This window comes from Erythrolamprus reginae, chromosome 11 (genome assembly GCF_031021105.1).
Source record: "Erythrolamprus reginae isolate rEryReg1 chromosome 11, rEryReg1.hap1, whole genome shotgun sequence".
Lineage (NCBI taxonomy): Eukaryota > Metazoa > Chordata > Lepidosauria > Squamata > Dipsadidae > Erythrolamprus > Erythrolamprus reginae.
This window is the reverse complement of record NC_091960.1, coordinates 10,412,826-10,432,813: the sequence shown is the minus strand read 5'-3', so window position 1 is coordinate 10,432,813 and position 19,988 is coordinate 10,412,826. Positions and strand designations below refer to the sequence as shown.

Genomic DNA, 19,988 nt, shown 5'->3' with positions numbered 1-19,988 from the left:
TTGATGAATGAATGAATGAATGAATGAATGAATGAATGAATGAATGAATGAATGAATGAAGACGATCCTCTGAAACAGAATAGGCTAAGAATGCTTGGCTGGGTCAAAAACTAGTACTTGTTCCCATTCTCTTTCTTTTTTTATTGGTACGTGGCAGAGTTAAATAGGTGGTGCAGTGGACTAGTGGTGAAGCTCTCGCCTCTCAATCAGGTGGTTGTGAGTTCGATCCTAGGTAGAGGCAGATATTTCTCTCTCTGGGCACAATGAGAACATATCTACTGAACAAAACTCCGCATTGGTGACAGGAAGGGCAATGGGCCAGTAAACAGCCAGCTCTATTCAGTTGCCCTGACTCCACCCCACAAGGGATTATGGGGTCGTTAAAAGATGATGATGATGATGATGATGATGATGATGATGATGGGACAGAGTTAAATAATTTAAACGAAATTTTAATTGTCAAGCATGGTGGGGTGAAGTCAAGATGGATGGATGGATGGATGGATGGATGGACGGACGGACGGACGGACGGACGGACGGACAGACAGACAGACAGATAGATATTTGACTTGTATGCTGCCCCTCTTTGTGGAGTCGGGGTGGCTCACAACAGATATTCTAGATACAATATTCTACATATTCTAGAGCAGTGATGGCACGCGGAGCCATATCTGCTGGCACACGAGCTGTTGCCCTAGCTCAGGTCCAACATGCATGTGCCAGGCAACTGATTTTTGGCTCATAAAGAGGCCCTGGGAGAGCATTTTCAGCTTCCAGAGAGCCTCCAGGAGGATGGGGGAGAGCATTTTAGCCTCCCCTGACTCCAGGGAAGCCTTTGGAGCCTGGGGAGGGCAAAACATGAGCCTATTTGGCCCACCAGAAGTTGGGAAACAGGCCGTTTCTGGCCTCCAGAGGGCTTCCAGGGGGCGGGGGAAGCTGTTTTCATCCTCCCCAGGCATTGAATTATGGATGTGGGCACTCACACATGTGCAACAGTGCTCACGCATGCTCTTTCGGCACCTGTCGGAAAAAAAGGTTTGCCATCACTGTTCTAGAGTCGCACGTCACACTTTCGATAGGAATGACACCACAGCAAGCCAGAGCGGGTGAAATTCAATCATCTTTATTTATGAACAAACCCTATTCTATTGTGATGGCGGCTGGTTCCTAGGACCAGCCCCAGAGGGGACGGGGGGAGGAGGAGGGGTCTGAGCAGAGGGGAGGTCAGAGTATTCTCCAAACAGCCAAAATGGCCTGGCCATGGATCCAGGAAGGGGAAACGTGGAGGTGGACAATGGGGGTGTGTGATGGCATTGCTGTGACGGTTGGTCTGCACCAATTCCAAGGCCGAGCTCAGCCACCAAGGACCCAACACAGGGCACCACGACAACCCCCACCTCCCGGGCAAAGGGAGAGAAGTAAAAGTCTCCTCCTCTTCCTCCATCTGATCTTCTAATTCAAGGCGTCTCTCCTTTGCAAAGACCTTCCATTATCTGCCAGCCAGCCAGCTTAGAAGGGAACCTTGGTAGAAAAAATTAGGGCCTTCGGGTGGCACAATTCACACATCCATCCATACCTGCCCCAGAGAGTTCGCTCCGCAACCGAGTGAGGACAGGCGTTTGCATCCAAGCGTTCCCTCCGCGGCTTAGGAACCGTAATTAGGTCATTGTCTTCTACCCAGTCTCTTACTCATTGCTGGCTGTGACCACTGAGAAGTCCAGATCCATCTTGACCCGTAGGAGAGAGAAAGGTGGGACCCTCTCCTCAGACCCATCGAAAGTGCTGGTTGCGAAGTAACCGAAAGAATTCGAAGCGCGAGAAATGTGCAAAACATCAGAAAGCGCAAGTGCTCCTAAAGGAAAGGCCGGGTGGAGGAGGGGGGTAGGGGTAAGAGAGCAGTGTGCGTGGGTGGCCCCCCGTGGGAGAGGACCTCAAGCTGGGCATTACGTGAGCAAGCCGCCATGCTGTGTGTCCTCCTCGTGCTAATTGAGGCAGGGGGCAACGTCCACTCCAGAAAGGTGATAACTTCAAACTTCAAAGAGCGAAAACTCCTTTGCTAGGAGAAACCCACCCTTCTCCCCACTCCCCACCACCCCCAATAAAAATATGCATGACTGTCTCTGAGTGGCTGGCTTGGATACAGAGCTCTGGTATTAAAAATAGCATGCTTTCATTAAGGAAAGGGGCCGTGCGGTATGGGGGGAGGAGGGGCTGCTTGGCTCCAGCTTAATTCTTCTCTGGGCTGATGACTGCTCTGCTGAGTCACTTGGCCTCTTCTCGACTCCTTGTCAAAGCCTCATCCCTGGAAAATGGGGAATAACAGCAGCGTTAGATCACCTGGATGGTGAAAGATAACCTGGCTGGAGACCTGGGATTGGGGGAGTTTTACAACACCGGTGCCAGGGGTCATTATTAGTGGATGGCTTATTTATTTATTAGATTTGTATGCCGCCCCTCTCCGTAGACTCAGGGCCATAGTTCCCTCTAAGCTGAGCAGTGAGCAATCGCTCACTTAAAAATCATCATCAACTCAGAGTTTTCCAAACCTGCCCAGAAGCCCAGAGGGAAAGAGTGAGAGGGAAGGAGAGAGAGGATGAGAGGAAGAGAGAGAAACAGATAGAAAAAAGAGAGGAAGGAAAAGAGAAAGAAAAAGAATGGGAGTAAGGAAGAGAGAACGAAAATCAAAATCTAGTTTGAAACTAGCTCAACTATTTAAGTGGCATTTTGATATTGATAGAGTTGCCCTATTATGAGCTCACTGTTATAGACACACAGTACAGTATTTTATTTTGAAATTCTCTCAGGCAAAACAGGGTGGGTTTTTTATTTGTTTGTTTGTTTGCTTGTTTGTTTATTTATTTATTTATTATTTCTGTGCCGCCCAGTCCCGAAGGGACTGCCGCTCAGACACTATACTTTTCCGCCCACCCCCCCCCAAAAAAAATTAGAGGGAACACTGCTCAGGGCAGCTAACAACAATAACAAAACAATTAAACAATTAAAAAACCGCCTGCTACCGCACGAATCCCAGCGACCAATAAGGTCCCACAGACTTGGCCTTCTCCGGGTCCCGTCGACTAAGCGATGTCTTTTGGCGGGCCCAGGGGAAGAGCCTTCTCTGTGGCGGCCCTGGCCCTCTGGAACCAACTCCCCCCGGAGATTAGAACGGCCCCCACCCTCCCTGTCTTTCGTAAACTACTCAAGACTCACATATACCACCAGGCATGGGGGAGTTGAGATATTCCTTCCCCTTAGGCCATTACAAGTTATGCATGGTATGTTTGTGTGTATGTTTGGTTTTTATAAATAAGGGGTTTTAGCTGTTTTATTATTGGATTGTGCTGTTTTATCATTGTTGTTAGCCGCCCCGAGTCTACGGAGAGGGGTGGCATACAAATCCAATAAATTATTATTATTATTATTATTATTATTATTATTATTAACATGTAACAAATCTAATATTTAAGATAATTTTAAAAACCCTTATTTAAAAAAACCAAACATACACACAAGCATACCATGCATAAATTGTACATCACATCAAATCAGATTTAGTTGGAGTTTTCACTCCAACTGTTGTTTAATTCTGATGGGGAAAACAGTAAGAAAATTTGGATCCATTTTCTCTTTCAGAAGTCAGCCAAAAATCCTCTCCAACAATATCAACTGTCAGAAAGATGGAAATGCAAAGATGGGAGTTTTATATTTCCTACTGTCTCAACGCTCCCATATTACCATAAATTTGGATTTCAAATCATTTGAGGCAGAAACATCTCTGGCTCTTGTTATAATCTGCAAAGCACCGGGCACCCTTGATATTATTATTGCCTATTATAAGATTTCGACAAGTTTTAGGCTTTTGGGAAAAGCTTGAATGAATTCTAAAACACCAGCATTTCTCAAGTATTCTTCAGAAGAGAATACATAATACGTAACAATATAATTAGAAATCAATATGCTGATTTTTGTGGAATGCAATCTCAGACAAATTGGCCAAATTTTAGAAATGTCAACTTTCCTGGACTTGAAATCTCCTATTTTGCAGAAGAGTAGAGTACAATTTATGGCAATACAGTAGTACCTCTAGATACGAGCTGCTCCACATGCGAGTATTCCAAGATACAAGCCACGCTGGGAGCAAAATTTCTGTTCCAGACCCGAGCTCAAATTAGGGATATGAGCCGAGCTTCCACTAGGTGGCGCAAGAATCCTTGCTTCTGGTTATCTCCCCGGGGGGGGGGGGGGGGGAGGAACAAAGTCTCAAGCCATTTGTTTCAGATGCGAGCTGATCGACATACGAGCTCCGTTCTGGAACGAATTAAACTCGTATCTAGAGGTACTACTGTACCTTCATGATTCTTAAGTATGCAATCATTGGAATCAACCCTTAGTCAAATAGATTACAGGTAATCCTTGACGTATGACTGCAACATAGCTCAGAATTTCATTCATAAGTCATTGTAGTAATAAGTCAAGATAACACGTGATCTGATCATAGCTTATGACCATTTTTGAGACAGCAGCCTTAACTTTGAGCGTTCATTGTAAATGGTTTTTTAAAAGTCTGTCGTAACTTTGAACGGTTGCATAGTTGAGGATTGTCTGCATGATAGTCATTTAGGTAATGGTGACAATAATGATCATACCTTATAAAAACCAAGAATCCCAGCGCCCGCCAACGGCCTGGCCTGGGCTATTCAGCTACCTGCACCCCTGTGCAGTTTTCTTTACTTTCCGATGTGATGGCTAAGTATTCAGAACTGTTGGAAGACAAAAAGACATGGATATATTTTGGAAATGAGGTAGAGCTCATCTTTCCCCACTCCTCCTTTGCACAATACAAACTCCGGTAACTGCTGGAGTTTCGTCACAACCAAATGCTAAGCCAGCCTTCAGTCTCTCTTCAAAAGAACTAATAATCCTGGTGTGCTTTGGTACCACAATAAGGTCTAGTGGCTGTTGTGGTTAGCTTTGGCTGAGCTCCTGCCCCAAGGAATGTGCAGGTGGATGTGGGGGAGACATCCACATGCCGCAGGCCTGTTTTGCTCCCGATGGAATCTGCCGACGAAGCCTCCTCTGACCAAGGCAGCATGAGTGACAGGGAAGAGGGGAGTTTGGCAGACAGCCCAGGAGGAGATCAATCATCTGTATCAACTTTGGATTCTGAACAAGAATTAATGACACATCCACGCATGCGTAGAGTGATGCATAGGAGACAACAACTGAAGGATTATTACAAGAGAAAATGAGGCCACCTGTGGTTGGGTGGGGCTCCAGTAATTAGGGCTGCTGCTATAAATAGCAGTGTGTGGGTTTGGCCCTTGTGAAAGAGTATCTGATCGCAGTTTGTCAGGAATCCTAGGTTGCTGGTTTCTGGACTTTGCTTGTTGATTTTTCACGCCTTTGAAAACAAAGCAGAGCAATGTGTGTGTGTGTGTGTGTGTGTGTGTCTCACTTCATTGGAAGAAGAAGGGGTGTGAAGTTCCTTCACAGCTGCTAGCTAAGTACTTAATGACTGCTTAAGGTTAATTGTACAGACCACCCGGTTGTTTTGGGATGAGTGCTCTTTGCAATACAAAAAGAGTGCCTAGTTTATTTTGAATTTTGTGATAAAGAACATTGTTTTGAATTTTCAAACGTGTGTGTGTGTGTCTGAAATTTGTACCCTTGAATTTTCAGGAGGCTCCTACCAGAGAGCCCGGCAGAACAGTGACTAAGTGAGGAGGCCCAGAACATTCCCTCCTCACTGGTGTGAGAGAGACAAAGCTAGTGACCAGCCAGTTCACTGCATGATGTGATGGGAGAAGGATGAACACAGGGTTATAAGCAGCAGAATAAGCCTTGCAGAAGAATGAGTAATGGTTGCAGGAGACCTTCATTTAGGGGAAGCTGAAGAACCCAACAGAGAGGGCAAGGATGCAGAATGATTGGGGCTTACAGTCAAAGCCAGGATTCAACTCCAGGAGCTGAATTTGACACAGTTAGACATCAGAATGTGGAACACACACACCCTATATTGTCCCCCCTTGCTTCTTTTCCTGCCCTATCCCACTCTTACGCATTTTCTTGAGCAGCTGCCTCTGTCGCTGCAGCGATCTTCTTGTAGCAATAGATCATCTCCGCTACCAGCCAGATGGTCAGGACAACAATGAGGACGTACATCATGATTTCGGAGACAATAGATGCCATATCCCGATTGGCTGTGGATGAAAGGGGAAGACAGGGATAGGGCTATGTGAAGTGCAGGTATCCAGATTAATTAATCCAGGTTAATACCTCCGGGATCGCCTTCTGCCGCACGAATCCCAGCGACCGGTTAGGTCCCACAGAGTTGGCCTTCTCCGGGTCCCGTCGACTAAACAATGTCGTTTGGCGGGACCCAGGAGAAGAGCATTCTCTGTGGCGGCCCCGACCCTCTGGAACCAGCTCCCCCCGGAGATTAGAACTGCCCCCACCATCCTTGCCTTTCGTAAAGTTCTTAAGACCCATCTCTGCCGTCAGGCATGGGGGAATTGAGACATCTCCCCCGGGCCTATACAGTTTATACATGGTACGTTTGTGTGTATGCTTGCTTTTAATAATGGGGTTTTTAGTGTTTTTTAAATTATTAGATTTGTTCTTACATTGTTCTTGTTATTGTTGCGAGCCGCCCCAAGTCTACGGAGAGGGGTGGCATACAAATCTAATTAATAATAATAATAATAATTATTATTATTATTATTATTATTATTATTATTATTATTAATTGGATTTGTATGCCGCCCCTCTCCGTAGACTCATGCAAATCCAATACTAAAAACAGCTAAAATATCCTTATTATAAAACTAAACATCCATACAAACAAACATACCATGCATAAATTATAAAGGCTTAGGGGGAAAGAATGTCTCAATTCCCCCATGCCTGACGACAGAGGTGGGTTTTAAGGAGCTTACGAAAGGCAAGGAGGGTGGGGGCAATTCTAATCTCTGGGGGGAGTTGATTCCAGAGGGTCGGGGCCGCCACAGAGAAGGCTTTTCCCCTGGGCCCTGCCAAGCGACATTGTTTTGTTGAGGGGACCCGGAGAAGGCCCACTCTGTGGGACCTAACCGGTCGCTGAGATTCGTGTGGCAGAAGGCGGTCTCGTAGATAATAATAATAATAATAATAATAATAATAATAATAATAATAATAATAATAATAATAATAATAACTGAACTCGGTTACATTTTGCCAGAATGGAAATAGAATATTGAAGGTTTGGGGAAACTGTGGCTTCCGAACCATCCATGAAAAGAATGACCTTGTTTCATCTGGAAACCAAGCCACTTAATGTTGGGCTCTCTGGCAAACACCTAAAACTCAATGCGATTCTTTCCATTCACTGGTCTCAGAGTTCTCTTGAACCTGATTTAATGAGACGAACAGAATGGAGCTACAAGAATTTCAGCATCTCAACCATGTCCTCGAAAGCAGTGGCCCCCAACCTTTGAGGCACCAGGGACCAGTTCCCTGGAGAAAAGTTCTTCCACTGACTGGAGGAGAAGTGGCAGTGGTGGGTTATTATTTATTATTATTTTATTGGATTTGTATGCCGCCCCTCTCCGTGGACTCGGGGTTCCTACTTCATGGCACCGGACCAGAATATCTTTGGGACCGCCTCCTGCCGGACAAATCCCAGCGACCGGTTAGGTCCCACAGAGTTGGCCTTCTCCGGGTCCCGTTGACTAAACAATGTCGTCTGGCGGGACCCAGGGGAAGAGCCTTCTCTGTGGGGGCTCCGACCCTCTGGAACCAGCTCCCCCCTGGGATTAGGATTGCCCCCACCCTCCCTGCCTTTTGTAAACTTCTTAAAACCCACCTCTGTCGTCAGGCATGGGGGAACTAAAACATCTCCCCCTTGCCCATGTTGTTTTGCCGTTTGATTGATTGACTGTGTGCCTGTTTTTTATATATATTGGGATTGTTTTATGAATTTTTTAACTTAAAATTGTAATTAGATTGGTGGGCATTGGATTTGTTACTATGTATTGTTTTTATTATTGTTGTGAGCCGCCCCGAGTTTGCGGAGAGGGGCGGCATATAAATCCAATAAATCTAATCTAATCTAATCATGCGCCCAGGATCTCCGTTCTGGTAGCGCCCCGTGGATTGCGCAATTTGTGCACAACAGTTCCAGTGCTGTCTTTAAGGGTCTGTCATGCGGCGCCATCTTTTTAAAAAAATTTGGCTTTATCTGGCTTTCTGCGCATGCTTGGAAGTAAAAATTCACCAAAATCACGTGCACAAGAGCATCCCTTTGTGAGATTTCGGTGCTATTATGCTTCCTTTTTTATTTCCATGCATGGAGGCCAAATTGCATGAGGGGACATGCGTGTGCGAGCGTGCATAAATCATCATGATGTGCGCACAGCATACCGGTAGGCAGGTAAGAGCAACCTGCCTCTGCAGAGCGGTTTTGCGTGCTGCCTTCATCCTGTGGATGGGGCTTCGCTTGTTTTCTTGGCTCTGTTGCTGTCATATTATGGTCCAAGGACCAGGGGTTGGGGGCCCCTACTCTAAAGAGTGGGTTTTCTTTCTTCTTCTTTTTTAACAGCTTTCTATGATACACCAAGGAACTGGATCTTCTCAAGGACAACGGAGAAGTTTGCAACTGGCTACCTCCGTAACATTTTCTCAATCTAAGAACAAACTCATGCCCTCATCACCTCGAGGTTCGACTACTGTAACACTCTCTACATGGGGGCTACCTTTGAAGAGTGTTCGGAAACTTCAGATCGTGCAGAATGCAGCTGCGAGAGCAATCATGGGCTTCCCTAGGTATGCCCATGTCTCATCAACACTCCGCAGCCTGCATTGGTTGCCGATCAGTTTCCGGTCACAATTCAAAGTGTTGGTTATGACCTATAAAGCCTTTCATGGCACTGGACCAGAATATCTCCAGGACTGCCTTCTGCCGCACGAATCCCAGCGACCGATTAGGTCCCACAGAGTTGGCCTTCTCTGGGACCCGTCGATGAAACAATGTCTGGCAGGACCCAAGGGAAGAGCCTTCTCTGTGGCGGTCCCAACCGTCTGGAATCAACTACCCCCAGAGATCAGGACTGCCCCCACCCTCCTTGCCTTTCGCAAACTCCTAAAAACCCACCTCTGCCGCCAGGCATGGGGAAATTTATTCCCCCTGGCTGTTCCATTTTATGTATGGTATGTATAGTTTAATTGGGATGTATGACTGTTTTATATTAAGGGTTTTGAACATTTTAATCATTGGATTTGTACTGTGCTATGCCATTGTGAGCCGCTCTGAGTTTTCGGAGAGGGGCGGCATACAAATCTAATAAATAATAATAATAATAATAATAATAATAATAATAATAATAATAATAATAAAAAACAACTATTATACCTACTCATGTTTGCCCGAGAATAAGACTGGATGTTATATTAATTTTTGCTCCAAAAGACAAATTTAATATCGACATAAAACCACTGGATGAGATCATCTGACGATTTGGGGTATCGGGCAACAACCCACCCCTTCCTTCTGACATTGCTCACAATGGACATTTTTTTGCCTGCTCTTGAACTTTGATAAGTTCTAAAACTGCCAGATTGGACACTGTGGAAAATCAGGTGGTTGAAAATGACGCACTGACCCATAAGTAATCTGATGTTTAAACTCTCCAATGGTCTACAACAGTGTTTCCCAACCTTGGTAACTTGAAGATATTTGGACTTTAACTCCCAGAATTCCCCAGCCAGCATTCGCTGGCTGGGGAGTTCTGGGAGTTGAAGTCCAAGTATCTTCAAGTTGCCAAGGGTGGGAAACACTGGTCTACAACATGCCAAGGTTCCCTCATGCCTGCTCCACCACCTTTGAGTTCCAGCTTTGTGCTTACCTTTTTCAACCACGTCAAGGATGATGGTTTTGTTGACTATGATGTTGTAGGAGAAATCGTTGTCAAAATGGAGTGTGCGGTTGACACTGCAGATGTACTCCCCTGCGTGTTCGAAAGTCACATTCAGGATGAAAATTGAGACATCCTGCAAATCTGCAATGTTCTTGGTACCATTCCACCTCACTAGATCTTCAAAGCGAGGGTCATATGTAGTGAGCTTATCATAGAAATCATAGCGAAGAATCTGGGGAGAAGATGGGGAAGACACAGTCAGAACCGGAAGAAAAGAGTAGCGCATACAGAAAAATGCAGCCCTTCAGTAATAATACGATGGTGATGATGAGTATAAGTAACATACAGTGGTACCTCTACTTACGAACTTAATTCGTTCCGTGACCAGGTTCTTAAGTAGAAAAGTTTGTAAGAAGAAGCAATTTTCCCATAGGAATCAATGTAAAAGCAAATAATGCGTGCAATTGGGGAAACCACAGGGAGGCCCTGTTTCCTCCCAGGAGATTCCTAGAGAGGCCCCACAGAGGCTTCTTCCCACCTTTTCCGGCCCTGTTTCCTCCCAGGAGATTCCTAGAGGCCCCACAGAGGCTTCTCTCTGCCTTTTCCAACTACAGTTTCGGAGGCTCGGGTTCACAATTCAAAGTGATGGTCATGACCTTTAAAGCCCTACATGGCATTGGACCAGATTACCTCCGGAACCGCCTGCTACTGCAAGAATCCCAGCGACTAATAAGGTCCCACAGAGTTGGCTTTCTCCGGGTCCCGTTGACTACACAATGTCGTTTGGCATGCCCCAAGGGAAGAGCCTTCTCTGTGGCGGTCCCGGCCCTCTGGAACCAACTCCCCCCGGAGATTAGAACTGCCCCCACCCTCCCTGTTTTTCGTAAACTACTCAAGACTCACTTATACCGCCAGGCATGGGGAAGTTGAGATAGCTCTTCCCCCTAGGCCATTACAAGTTATGCATGGTATGTTTGTGTGTATGTTTGGTTTTATAATAAGGGTTTTTAGTTGTTTTATTATTGGATTGTTACATGTTGTTTTTATCATTGATGTTAGCCGCCCCGAGTCTACAGAGAGGGGCGGCATGCAAATCCAATAAATTATTATTATTATTATTATTATTATTATTATTATTATTATTATTATTAATTATTATTCTTAAGTAGAAAATGGTTCTTGAAAAGAGGCAAAAAAATCTGGAACACCCGGTTCTTATCTAGAAAAGTTCATAAGTAAAGGTGTTCTTAGGTAGAGGTCATAGTTCCCTCTAAGCTGAGCAGTGAGTAATCGCTCACTTAAAAATCATCATCAACTCAGAGTTTTCCAAACCTGCCCAGAAGCCGAGAGGGAAATTTTATTATTATTTCTGTGCCGCCCAGTCCCGAAGGGACTGCTGCTCAGACCCTATACTTTTCCGCCCACCCCAAAAAAAATTTAGAGAGAACACTGGTAGAGGTACCCCTGTATTGTATTGTGAATCAAGGTGAGATAGCAATCTCTGGCAGCAGACTGAAGATTCTTCTAACACCGTAGTGGCAAACCTATGGAATGTGGAGCCATTTCTGCAGGTACGTGAGCAAACCTTGCATGTATAATACCATAAAGGTCCCTGAAAACGTTAGCAGTCAAACAGAAATATAAAAAAGATATTTTTTTCCTGGTTGTACATATCTTAACAGCGGCCAGGATAGTGTTTGCACAAAATTGGAAAGGGGAAGATATCCCCCAAAAAGAGGAGGTAGTTAAAAAAATTCTGGACTGTGCAGAGATGGATATTTTGACAATGAATGATCAAGAAGAATTTGACTTTTATTCTATTTGGAACAAAGTTTATATATGGATAGATAAGAATAAAGATCAATATAAGGTTATGAAAACTGTATGAATATAATCCATAGTTACTGATATTTTTAGCTGTTGATATTGTTTGTTGGGTTTTTTCTTTCTTTCATCAATTTAATTTTAAGTATATTAGAATGTGTGAACAAAATTCTTCTTTTCAATTAGAATATTATTTTGACTTAAAGATTTAAGATTTTATCCTTTTTCCTGTATTAAAAATTGACTCCTAGAAAAGAGGGGTAATTGTAACTCCTACTATGTGTTTAAATGTTTGTAAGTTTGTATATCTTTTTATTGAAAAATTAATAAAGTTTTGCAAAACGTTAGCACTCTGCCTTCAGGAAAATGCCGGCCAAATTATAGATTCACCGCGGGTGAGATTAAAGAGCTGCAGATGGATCTAGAGAAGCAGAAAGAGGTATGGGGGAGATCTGTTTTCTTTCAAGAGACGGAACTAGAGCTCTAAGACATCAAGTCACCCTCTGCAACTAAGAAAGGCCCAAACTGATGACAGAGCTGGAAAACAGTTATCAGGTGCATTTGCAGGCTGCCAATCAAGAAATGCTGACTCAGAGGCAGAGGGGTTATTTCCGTGCAACGGATTTGCATCCCCGACTGGGCACTCCTTACCCCAAATAAGGGCTGTCCGGTTTGCCTTCTTTTCATCAGAAGACCTGCATGTACAGGTGCTGCTGGAGTGCTTAATCCTAAATCCTGGTTGCAAAAAAATATGCACTGGAACAAGGTCACATGAACACAGAGCACCCTCAAAACCACGTCCGTTTGGTTATTCAGAAAAAAGAAACCAGAATGTAGACCATGAATAACTGAGCACTGAAAGAGGAAGCTTATGCTGCCACTATGTAGGAAATTAGAATATCTATGTTCACTACCGTGTTTCCCCGAAAGTAAGACAGTGTCTTACTTTCTTTTTACCCCCAAAAGCCCCACTATGTCTTACTTTCGGGGTATGTCTTACATTGGAAAAAAATTGAAAGGGTCGCGTTCCCGAAGGCATCTCCCCAGAGTCCAGAAGGGCAGCCGCGGGACAGGAGCCTCGTGAGCCCTTTTCCAAGTTCAACCTCAGGGCTCCAAGCGGCGTGCACGCATGGAGCCGCAGACGCGTGTCGGGGAAGCGTGTGTCTGGAGGGGAGGAGCCGCTCTGCGCAGTTGGGCAGCCCCACCTGCCTGCCGGAAAGGAGGCGGGCAAAGGAGGGCGCAGCTCCGGCCGCTCGCCTCGGAGCCGGTCGGCCTCGCTGGCCGCTTGCAGCTGAGCCTCGGCAGGACTCGGTTGCTGGGACGAGCGCCTTCGCTGCAAGCCGCCACCTGCTCAGCTCGCTTTGGACCAGCGCCGTCCTTCGGTTTGCCAAGCCGGGGAAGAGGCGGTGGCGCCGCGGCCAGGCGAAGGGCGCGCGGGGAGCTTGGAAGCGACGTCATCGGGCTCCCCCCCCCGGCAATACCCCCGTGTTTCCCCGAAAGTAAGACATATGTCTTATTTTCGGGATACGGCTTATATTAGCCGACCCCCCTGAAACCCCCGATACGTCTTACAATCGGGGGTGTCTTACTATCGGGGAAACAGGGTATGCAAGGTTTAAAAAAAAAAAAAGGGGGGGACAGCTTTAGTCTGCAAGAACTTCAGTGAATAATCAATTTGTCCCTGATTTATTGACTAAATCAGGGACAAATAACCAGCAGCTCTAAGACAGAAGGCAGGTTTTGGCCCGGTTTCAATATCTCTGTGCAAGCAAATCAGTTCAGGTCTCTGATCTGTTCCTTATCCCAAAGCCTCCTAAATGCAGAGGGAGAAATAAAGCAAGAAGGAAGGAAGAAGGTATGGCAGAAGAAAGATCAAGGAACTCACGGCCAATGTTTTCATAATTCATTTTGCTCTGCACCTTTTGCTGAAAAATACGACGGAACCTGAATGGGCCATGCACAATTCATGGATTGCAATGCCCACTTGCACACCGATGACATAGAAGGGTGTCCTGTTCTCCTTTCCCCACCTCAATGTATTGATAAATAACCCTTTATTTTGCATGCATGTAGGAATGATGATAGCGGCTAAGACGTTGAGCTTGTCGATCAGAAAGGTCGGCAGTTCGAATCCCTAGCGCTGCATAACGGAGTGAGCTTCCGTTACTTCTCCCACCTTCTACCAACCTAGCAGTTTGAAAGGACGTAAAAAATGCAAGTAGAGACAAGAAAAGAAAAAAATAATAATAATGGTAGTAAATAAACTAGATGTTCTTAAAATCATTCCAAGACACAAAATTAAGATCAAACCAATCTGACTTTAGATTAATTGTATGATAGAACTAATGTGTGACAACCGCTGATGCCATAGGCTGTATATTGATATCAAAAGGGAAAAACAGGCTAACAGTTCATCGGGGAGGGAGGGGGAACTAGGGGCAGCTCTGTAAATTATAGAATTTAAGTACAACAACTATACAAATAATAATTATACTGTGAATATGTACAACACTATATGCCTGCTCTTTTTAATCTTTGTATTGTAATAATAAAATTTTATTTTTTTAAAAAAATGCAAGTAGAAAAATGGGGACCACTTTTGGTGGGAAGGTAACAGTGTTCCGTGCGCCTTTGCGGTTTAATCATGCCAGCTACATGACCACGGAGTTGTCTTCGGACAGCGCTGGCTCTTTGCCTTTGAAACACAGATGAGCACTGCCCCCTAGAGTCAGGAACGAATAACACATATATACAAGAGGAACCTTTACATTTACTGCAGGGAATCCTCAACCTACAACGCATATTTGGGACCAGAATTTTCACTGCTAAGCAAAAGAGTTGTTATGTGAATTATGATTTGCATTGCCATGTTTTCTTGGGTGAATCATTTGGTCATTAAGCAAGTCTAGCTTCCCACATTGACTTTGCTCATCGGAAGCCAGCTGGAAAAATAGTGATTGCATTTATCTATTGATTTAATATGCCACACCTCTCACTGTTGAAGCACCTCTAGGCATCTTACAAAAGATAATACAAAACGTCCCAAAGGTGCTTTTTCAAAAAGCAATTGGACTTTCTGGTTTTTCTTTGAAGATGTTTTGCTTTTCATCCAAGAAGCTTCTTCAGCTCAGGCAAAAGCCTCCTGGAGCCCAGGGACGGCAAAAACAGACCAGCGAGGCAATTGGGGAGTAAAAATGGCCAGAAAGAAGGCTGAACATCAGCTGGTCAGTGCATGCATGACATAAGGCAATGCCTCGCGTGCCCTCAGATATGGTTCTGCGTGCCACCTGTAGGTTCGCCATCGCTGTCCTAGAGAAACAGGGAAATATACATGGAACTCTAACCCCAATAAATGCCATGGCCATTGTAACTTAGAAACATAGAAGATTGACGGCAGAAAAAGACTTAATGGTCCATCTAGTCTGCCCTTATACTATTTGCTGTATTTTATCTTTGAATGGATCTATGTTTATCCCAGGCATGTTTAAATTCAGTCACTGTGGATTTACCAACCACGTCTGCTGGAAGTTTGTTCCCAGCATCTACTACTCTTTCAATAAAATAATATTTTCTCGCGTTGCTTCTGATCTTTCCCCCAACTAACATCAGATTGTGCCCCCTTGTTCTTGTGTTCACTTTCCTATTAAAAACACTTCCCTCCTGAACCTTATGTAATCCTTTAACATATTTAAATGTTTCGATCATGTCTCCCCTTTCCCTTCTGTCCTCCAGACTATACAGATTGAGTTCATGAAGTCTTTCCTGATACGTTTTATGCTTAAGACCTTCCACCATTTTTGCAGCCCGTCTTTGGACCCGTTCAATTTTCCTCAAATGGTTGCAAAATAAACGGTTGTAAATTAAGGGCTGTGTGTATTTTGGAAGCAACCCAGCTGGTCTTTGAATAAATCTAGATTTCTCTTTTCAGATGAAGAGAAGGTAGCTGGTGCTCTTCTAAAACAGGGGCCTCCAATCTTGGTAACTTTAAGCTTGGTGGACTTCAACTCCCAGAATTCCTCAGCCAGCTTTCCTGGCTGGAGAATTCTGGGAGTTGAAGTCTGCCAGGCGTGAAGTTGCGAAGGTTGGAGACCTCTGTTCTAAAATATTCCTTCTTTGCTCCAACACACACCTTGATCAAGTCGGTGGTGCCCTCTTCTTTGAAGAACCATTCAGTAAAGGCTTCTGCCTCTGTTTCACTACGCTTCTTGCACGAGATGCAACGGATCTTGAAAGTCCCGCCGACGACAGCCTCCGTTTCTGAGTCCACCTCCACGCAGCCAGCTCGGCACAAGGTCACTAAAAGAGGAGAAATCGGGAAAAATTACAATCCGGTGGTATCAGAACTCCCATCTCCAGCTTTTACATCCTCCTTTTTTATTTATTTTTATTTGTGCACATTTTAAAAATATTTAAGGAACAAAAATAAATGACTACAGTTGTCATCAAATGTAACATTTATTACTTCATTGTTTCAATAATTAATGGAATATATAAAATTAGATTCCTTATGCCGGTATCATCCTAGGAAGTAAAATACAGTAAATCACCACAATGCTCTCTAAACTTTCATATTTATATGGATATCACCCTTTATTTGTCATCGTTCCTAAAATAAATGTCCATGTTCTTGTAAACAAAAATAGGAGAAAAAAAGAAGACAAAAGAAAGGTTGAGAATACTGTAAATACTTTTAAAAAAACAGGATTGGTTTTATATCCCATTGCACCTTACTGATTACATCCAAATAATTATAAACATTCCTCTTCAGACAGCGTAAATCTTTTGACCAAACTTTTTTTTTTAATAAAAGCTTATAGGGGTATCAATGTTTTATTTCCAATCCAGGATCCTTCCTGCACAGAGAAGGATGTAGAATCTGAGACATAGATGGTATTCAGCGAGTTCTGGCTGATTCTCACGAACTGGTAGTGGAAATTTTGAACAGTTTGGAGAACCAGCAAGTACCACCTCTGGCTAGCCCCTCCCCTGATCTATTCACAGCCTCCCGAGTCTCAAATGATGGGCTGGGTCTTATCTTGTTGCCCTGCACAGGAAAACGGTGCTGGAAAGCTGGTTAGTGGGGTGGGGAAGAAATTAAGATTTCGCAGTGTTCTCCCCCTGCCATGCCCACCAAGCCACGCCACGCCCAGCAAGCCATGCCCAAAGAACCGATAGTAAAAAAAAAAAAAAGATTTCTCAGATATTCTCCTGCATTTTCTCAATAAGAATAAGAATACCTAGCACAGTGAAATTCAATGTAGAGAAAAGTAAAATCTTACAAGAAAAACCAAAAGTATACATATAGACTGGGTGAAACCAGGCTTACTAGTAGTAATTGTGAGAGAGATCTTGGAGTCTTAGTGGGCAACCAGTTAAATATGAGTCAACAGGGTGCGATGGCAACCAAAAACCCCCAATACAATCCTATTAACAGAGGGATACAATCAAGATCAAATGAGGTTAGTAAAACCACACTTGGAATATTGCATATGGAATAGAATAGAATAGAATAGAATAGAATAGAATAGAATAGAAGAGAAGAGAAGAGAAGAGTTGGAAAGGACTTTGGAGGTCTTCTAGTCCAAACCCTTTCTTAGGGAGGAAACCCTACACCATTTCAAACAAATGGTTATCCAACATCTTTTTTAAAATTTCCAGTGTTTAGAGCATTTACAAGTTCTGGAGGCAAGTACTGTATTTTTCGAAGTCATTTCCTCTACAGACCCAATCATTCTTCCTGCTCTCCCTCAAACCATCTTCACTGCTTCTATGCACAGACAAGACACAATTATGTGTCTTCGTGTGATTTTTTTTTTGGTTTTTGTTTTTGCTCATAAGTCACAATGACCAGGGGAGAACACCAGCAAAGCGGCCATGACTGGACAACTTGCAGACCTTGGCAGATGCCCTCTGATGCTCATCCTGATTCCTTACCTCCTCTACATTTCGCATATATCAAGGGCATTCCAAATTTGCAAGGTAGATCTAACAAAATGGAAAAATCCATCCCTGTGGAATTTCTGCCTCATTGATCTCCTGGAGCTATAAGAACCTCAGTTGTATGGATTCTGGAAAGTGAAAACACATTGACCTACTTTCCCCCCATTATTCCTTTACCTGGCTATAAACAATGTCAATGCAGCAAGAATATCATATGTTTTTTTTATCACAGGGCAGGACTGATTCCTCCCACCCAAGGAAGGCTAACCAGGTTCTGGGAATATGCTGCAATGTCCTCTTATTTGAGAAGTGACTCTGATGTAAGTTCGACTCTAACCATTCTTAGACCACAATTTGACACGATTTTGTTCCAAACCATAAAAAAATTACGATTTAGAGTCTGCCTTTCCATTTATTATTTTACTAAATTAGATATCTAGAGTTTGGCAGTCTTCGGAGAGGGGCGACATACAAATCTAATAGATAGATAGATAGATAGATAGATAGATAGATAGATAGATAGATAGATAGATAGATAGGTGATGGATGGATGGATAGATGATAGATAGATAGGTAGGTAGGTAGGTAGGTAGACAGACAGACAGACAGACAGACAGATAGATAGATAGATATAGATAGAAAGATAGAAAGAAAGAAAGAAAGAAAGATAGATAGATAGATAGATAGATAGATAGATAGATAGATAGATAGATATTTATTGGATTTGTATGCCGCCCCTCTCCGTAGACTGTCAAACTCTAGATATCTCATTTAGTAAAAAAAAAAGATGGATAGATAGATAGATAGATAGATAGATAGATAAGATAAGATAAGATAAGATAAGATAAGATAAGATAAGATAAGATAAGATAAGATAAGATAAGATAAGATAAGATAAAGATAAAGAGAGTCAACTTATTTTCCAAAACACCAGAAGACACGACAGGAAACAATAGATGGCGAGTAATCAAGAAGCAAGCTGGAATTAAGGAGAAACAATGAGGTTAATTAGCCAGTGGAACAGTCAGAAACTGTGGGTGCTTCATTACTACAGGATTTTAAGAAAAGATGGACGGCTGCTGTCTGGAATGGTTTTGGGTCTCCTGCTTGAACAGGGGGTTGAACTAGAACAGTGTTTCCCAACCTTGGCAACTTGAAGATATTTGGACTTCAACTCCCAGAATTCCCCAGCCAGCAAATGCTGGCTGGGGATTTCTGGGAGTTGAAGTCCAGATATCTTCAAGTTGCCAAGGTTGGGAAACACTGGACTAGAAGACCTCCAAGATTCCTTCCAGCTCTGTTCTAATTGACTAGAGTTGATTTACTTCAACATAACTTTTAACTCTAGCTAATGATTTCTATTTTCTGAACCAGACATTCTAAGTCTAAACCTTAATAGGGAAGGTTGGTTTTTCCTTCAAGTTTATACAAAGCTCCAAAAATACTTGTGACTAGGTCAATATATCGCCAGCCGCCCTGGATACCCAGATACTCAGCTGTGGAGCACCAGGTAGCAGAACCTCACGTCAAAGCACCTTTTTGCAAATCCCTTGCTTCAAATATTCATCATATCACAAAGCTGTGGTGACGGAGATGCCACTCAGATCTATCTCCCAACCAGAGAAAGGTGAACATGCTGATGGTGAACCTTTTAGAAATTTGGGGTCTCTACAAACACTCAACACTGTCAGAATTTCTACTAAATCTGCACTTCTATTCTACTAGTTTTTCTCATCATTCCTATCACCCATTTCCTCCCATGTTGACTGTATGACTGTAACTTGTTGCTTATATCCTAAGATTTTTATTAATATTGCTTCTTCCTTGCTTATTTGACCCCTATGACAATCATTAAGTGTCGTACCGCATGATTCTTGACAAATGTATATTTTATTTTATGTACGCTGAGAGCATATGCACCAAGACAAATTCCTTGTGTGTCCAATCACACTTGGCCAATAAAAATTCTATTCTATTCTATTCTATTCTACCTACCCATATGACGCTGATCACAGAAATGGATCTGGAAGCAGGGAGGTGGAGAAAGAAAGTTTTGGCACATACTTTGTTTTGCTTTCTGAAAAAAAATCTCAGATGAATTTAAAAGGAGAGAGAGAGTTGAATGCCTAAGGAAGAACTATCCCAAGAGGAAGCAATGGCAGATAGTGTAATCTGATGCATGTTTATTCCGAACTAAACCTCCCCAGAGTTCAGCAAGGTTCATAGCTGCCAAAATTGTAATCAGATAAATTACTCCATCTTCTGGAGAAGTATTTATTTATTTATTTATTTATTTATTTATTTATTTATTTATTTATTTATTTATTTATTTAT

At 43.3% G+C, this 19,988-nt stretch overlaps 1 protein-coding gene across 1 annotated transcript in view; it reads right to left on the bottom strand.

Annotated features, from left to right (window-relative positions):
• Positions 1–1,107: 1,107 nt before the first annotated feature.
• The window catches only part of SCN1B (sodium voltage-gated channel beta subunit 1), a 38,098-nt gene continuing 19,217 nt past the window's right edge, over positions 1,108–19,988 (bottom strand). Inside the window, exons 2-6 of the mRNA XM_070764086.1 lie at positions 15,844–16,010; positions 9,879–10,122; positions 6,059–6,200; positions 4,647–4,760; positions 1,108–2,302 (exon numbers count right to left, since the gene is read on the bottom strand). Coding sequence (XP_070620187.1) covers positions 4,694–4,760; positions 6,059–6,200; positions 9,879–10,122; positions 15,844–16,010 — 620 coding nt within the window. The 3' untranslated portion in view covers positions 1,108–2,302; positions 4,647–4,693. The remainder of the gene's footprint in view (positions 2,303–4,646; positions 4,761–6,058; positions 6,201–9,878; positions 10,123–15,843; positions 16,011–19,988) is intronic.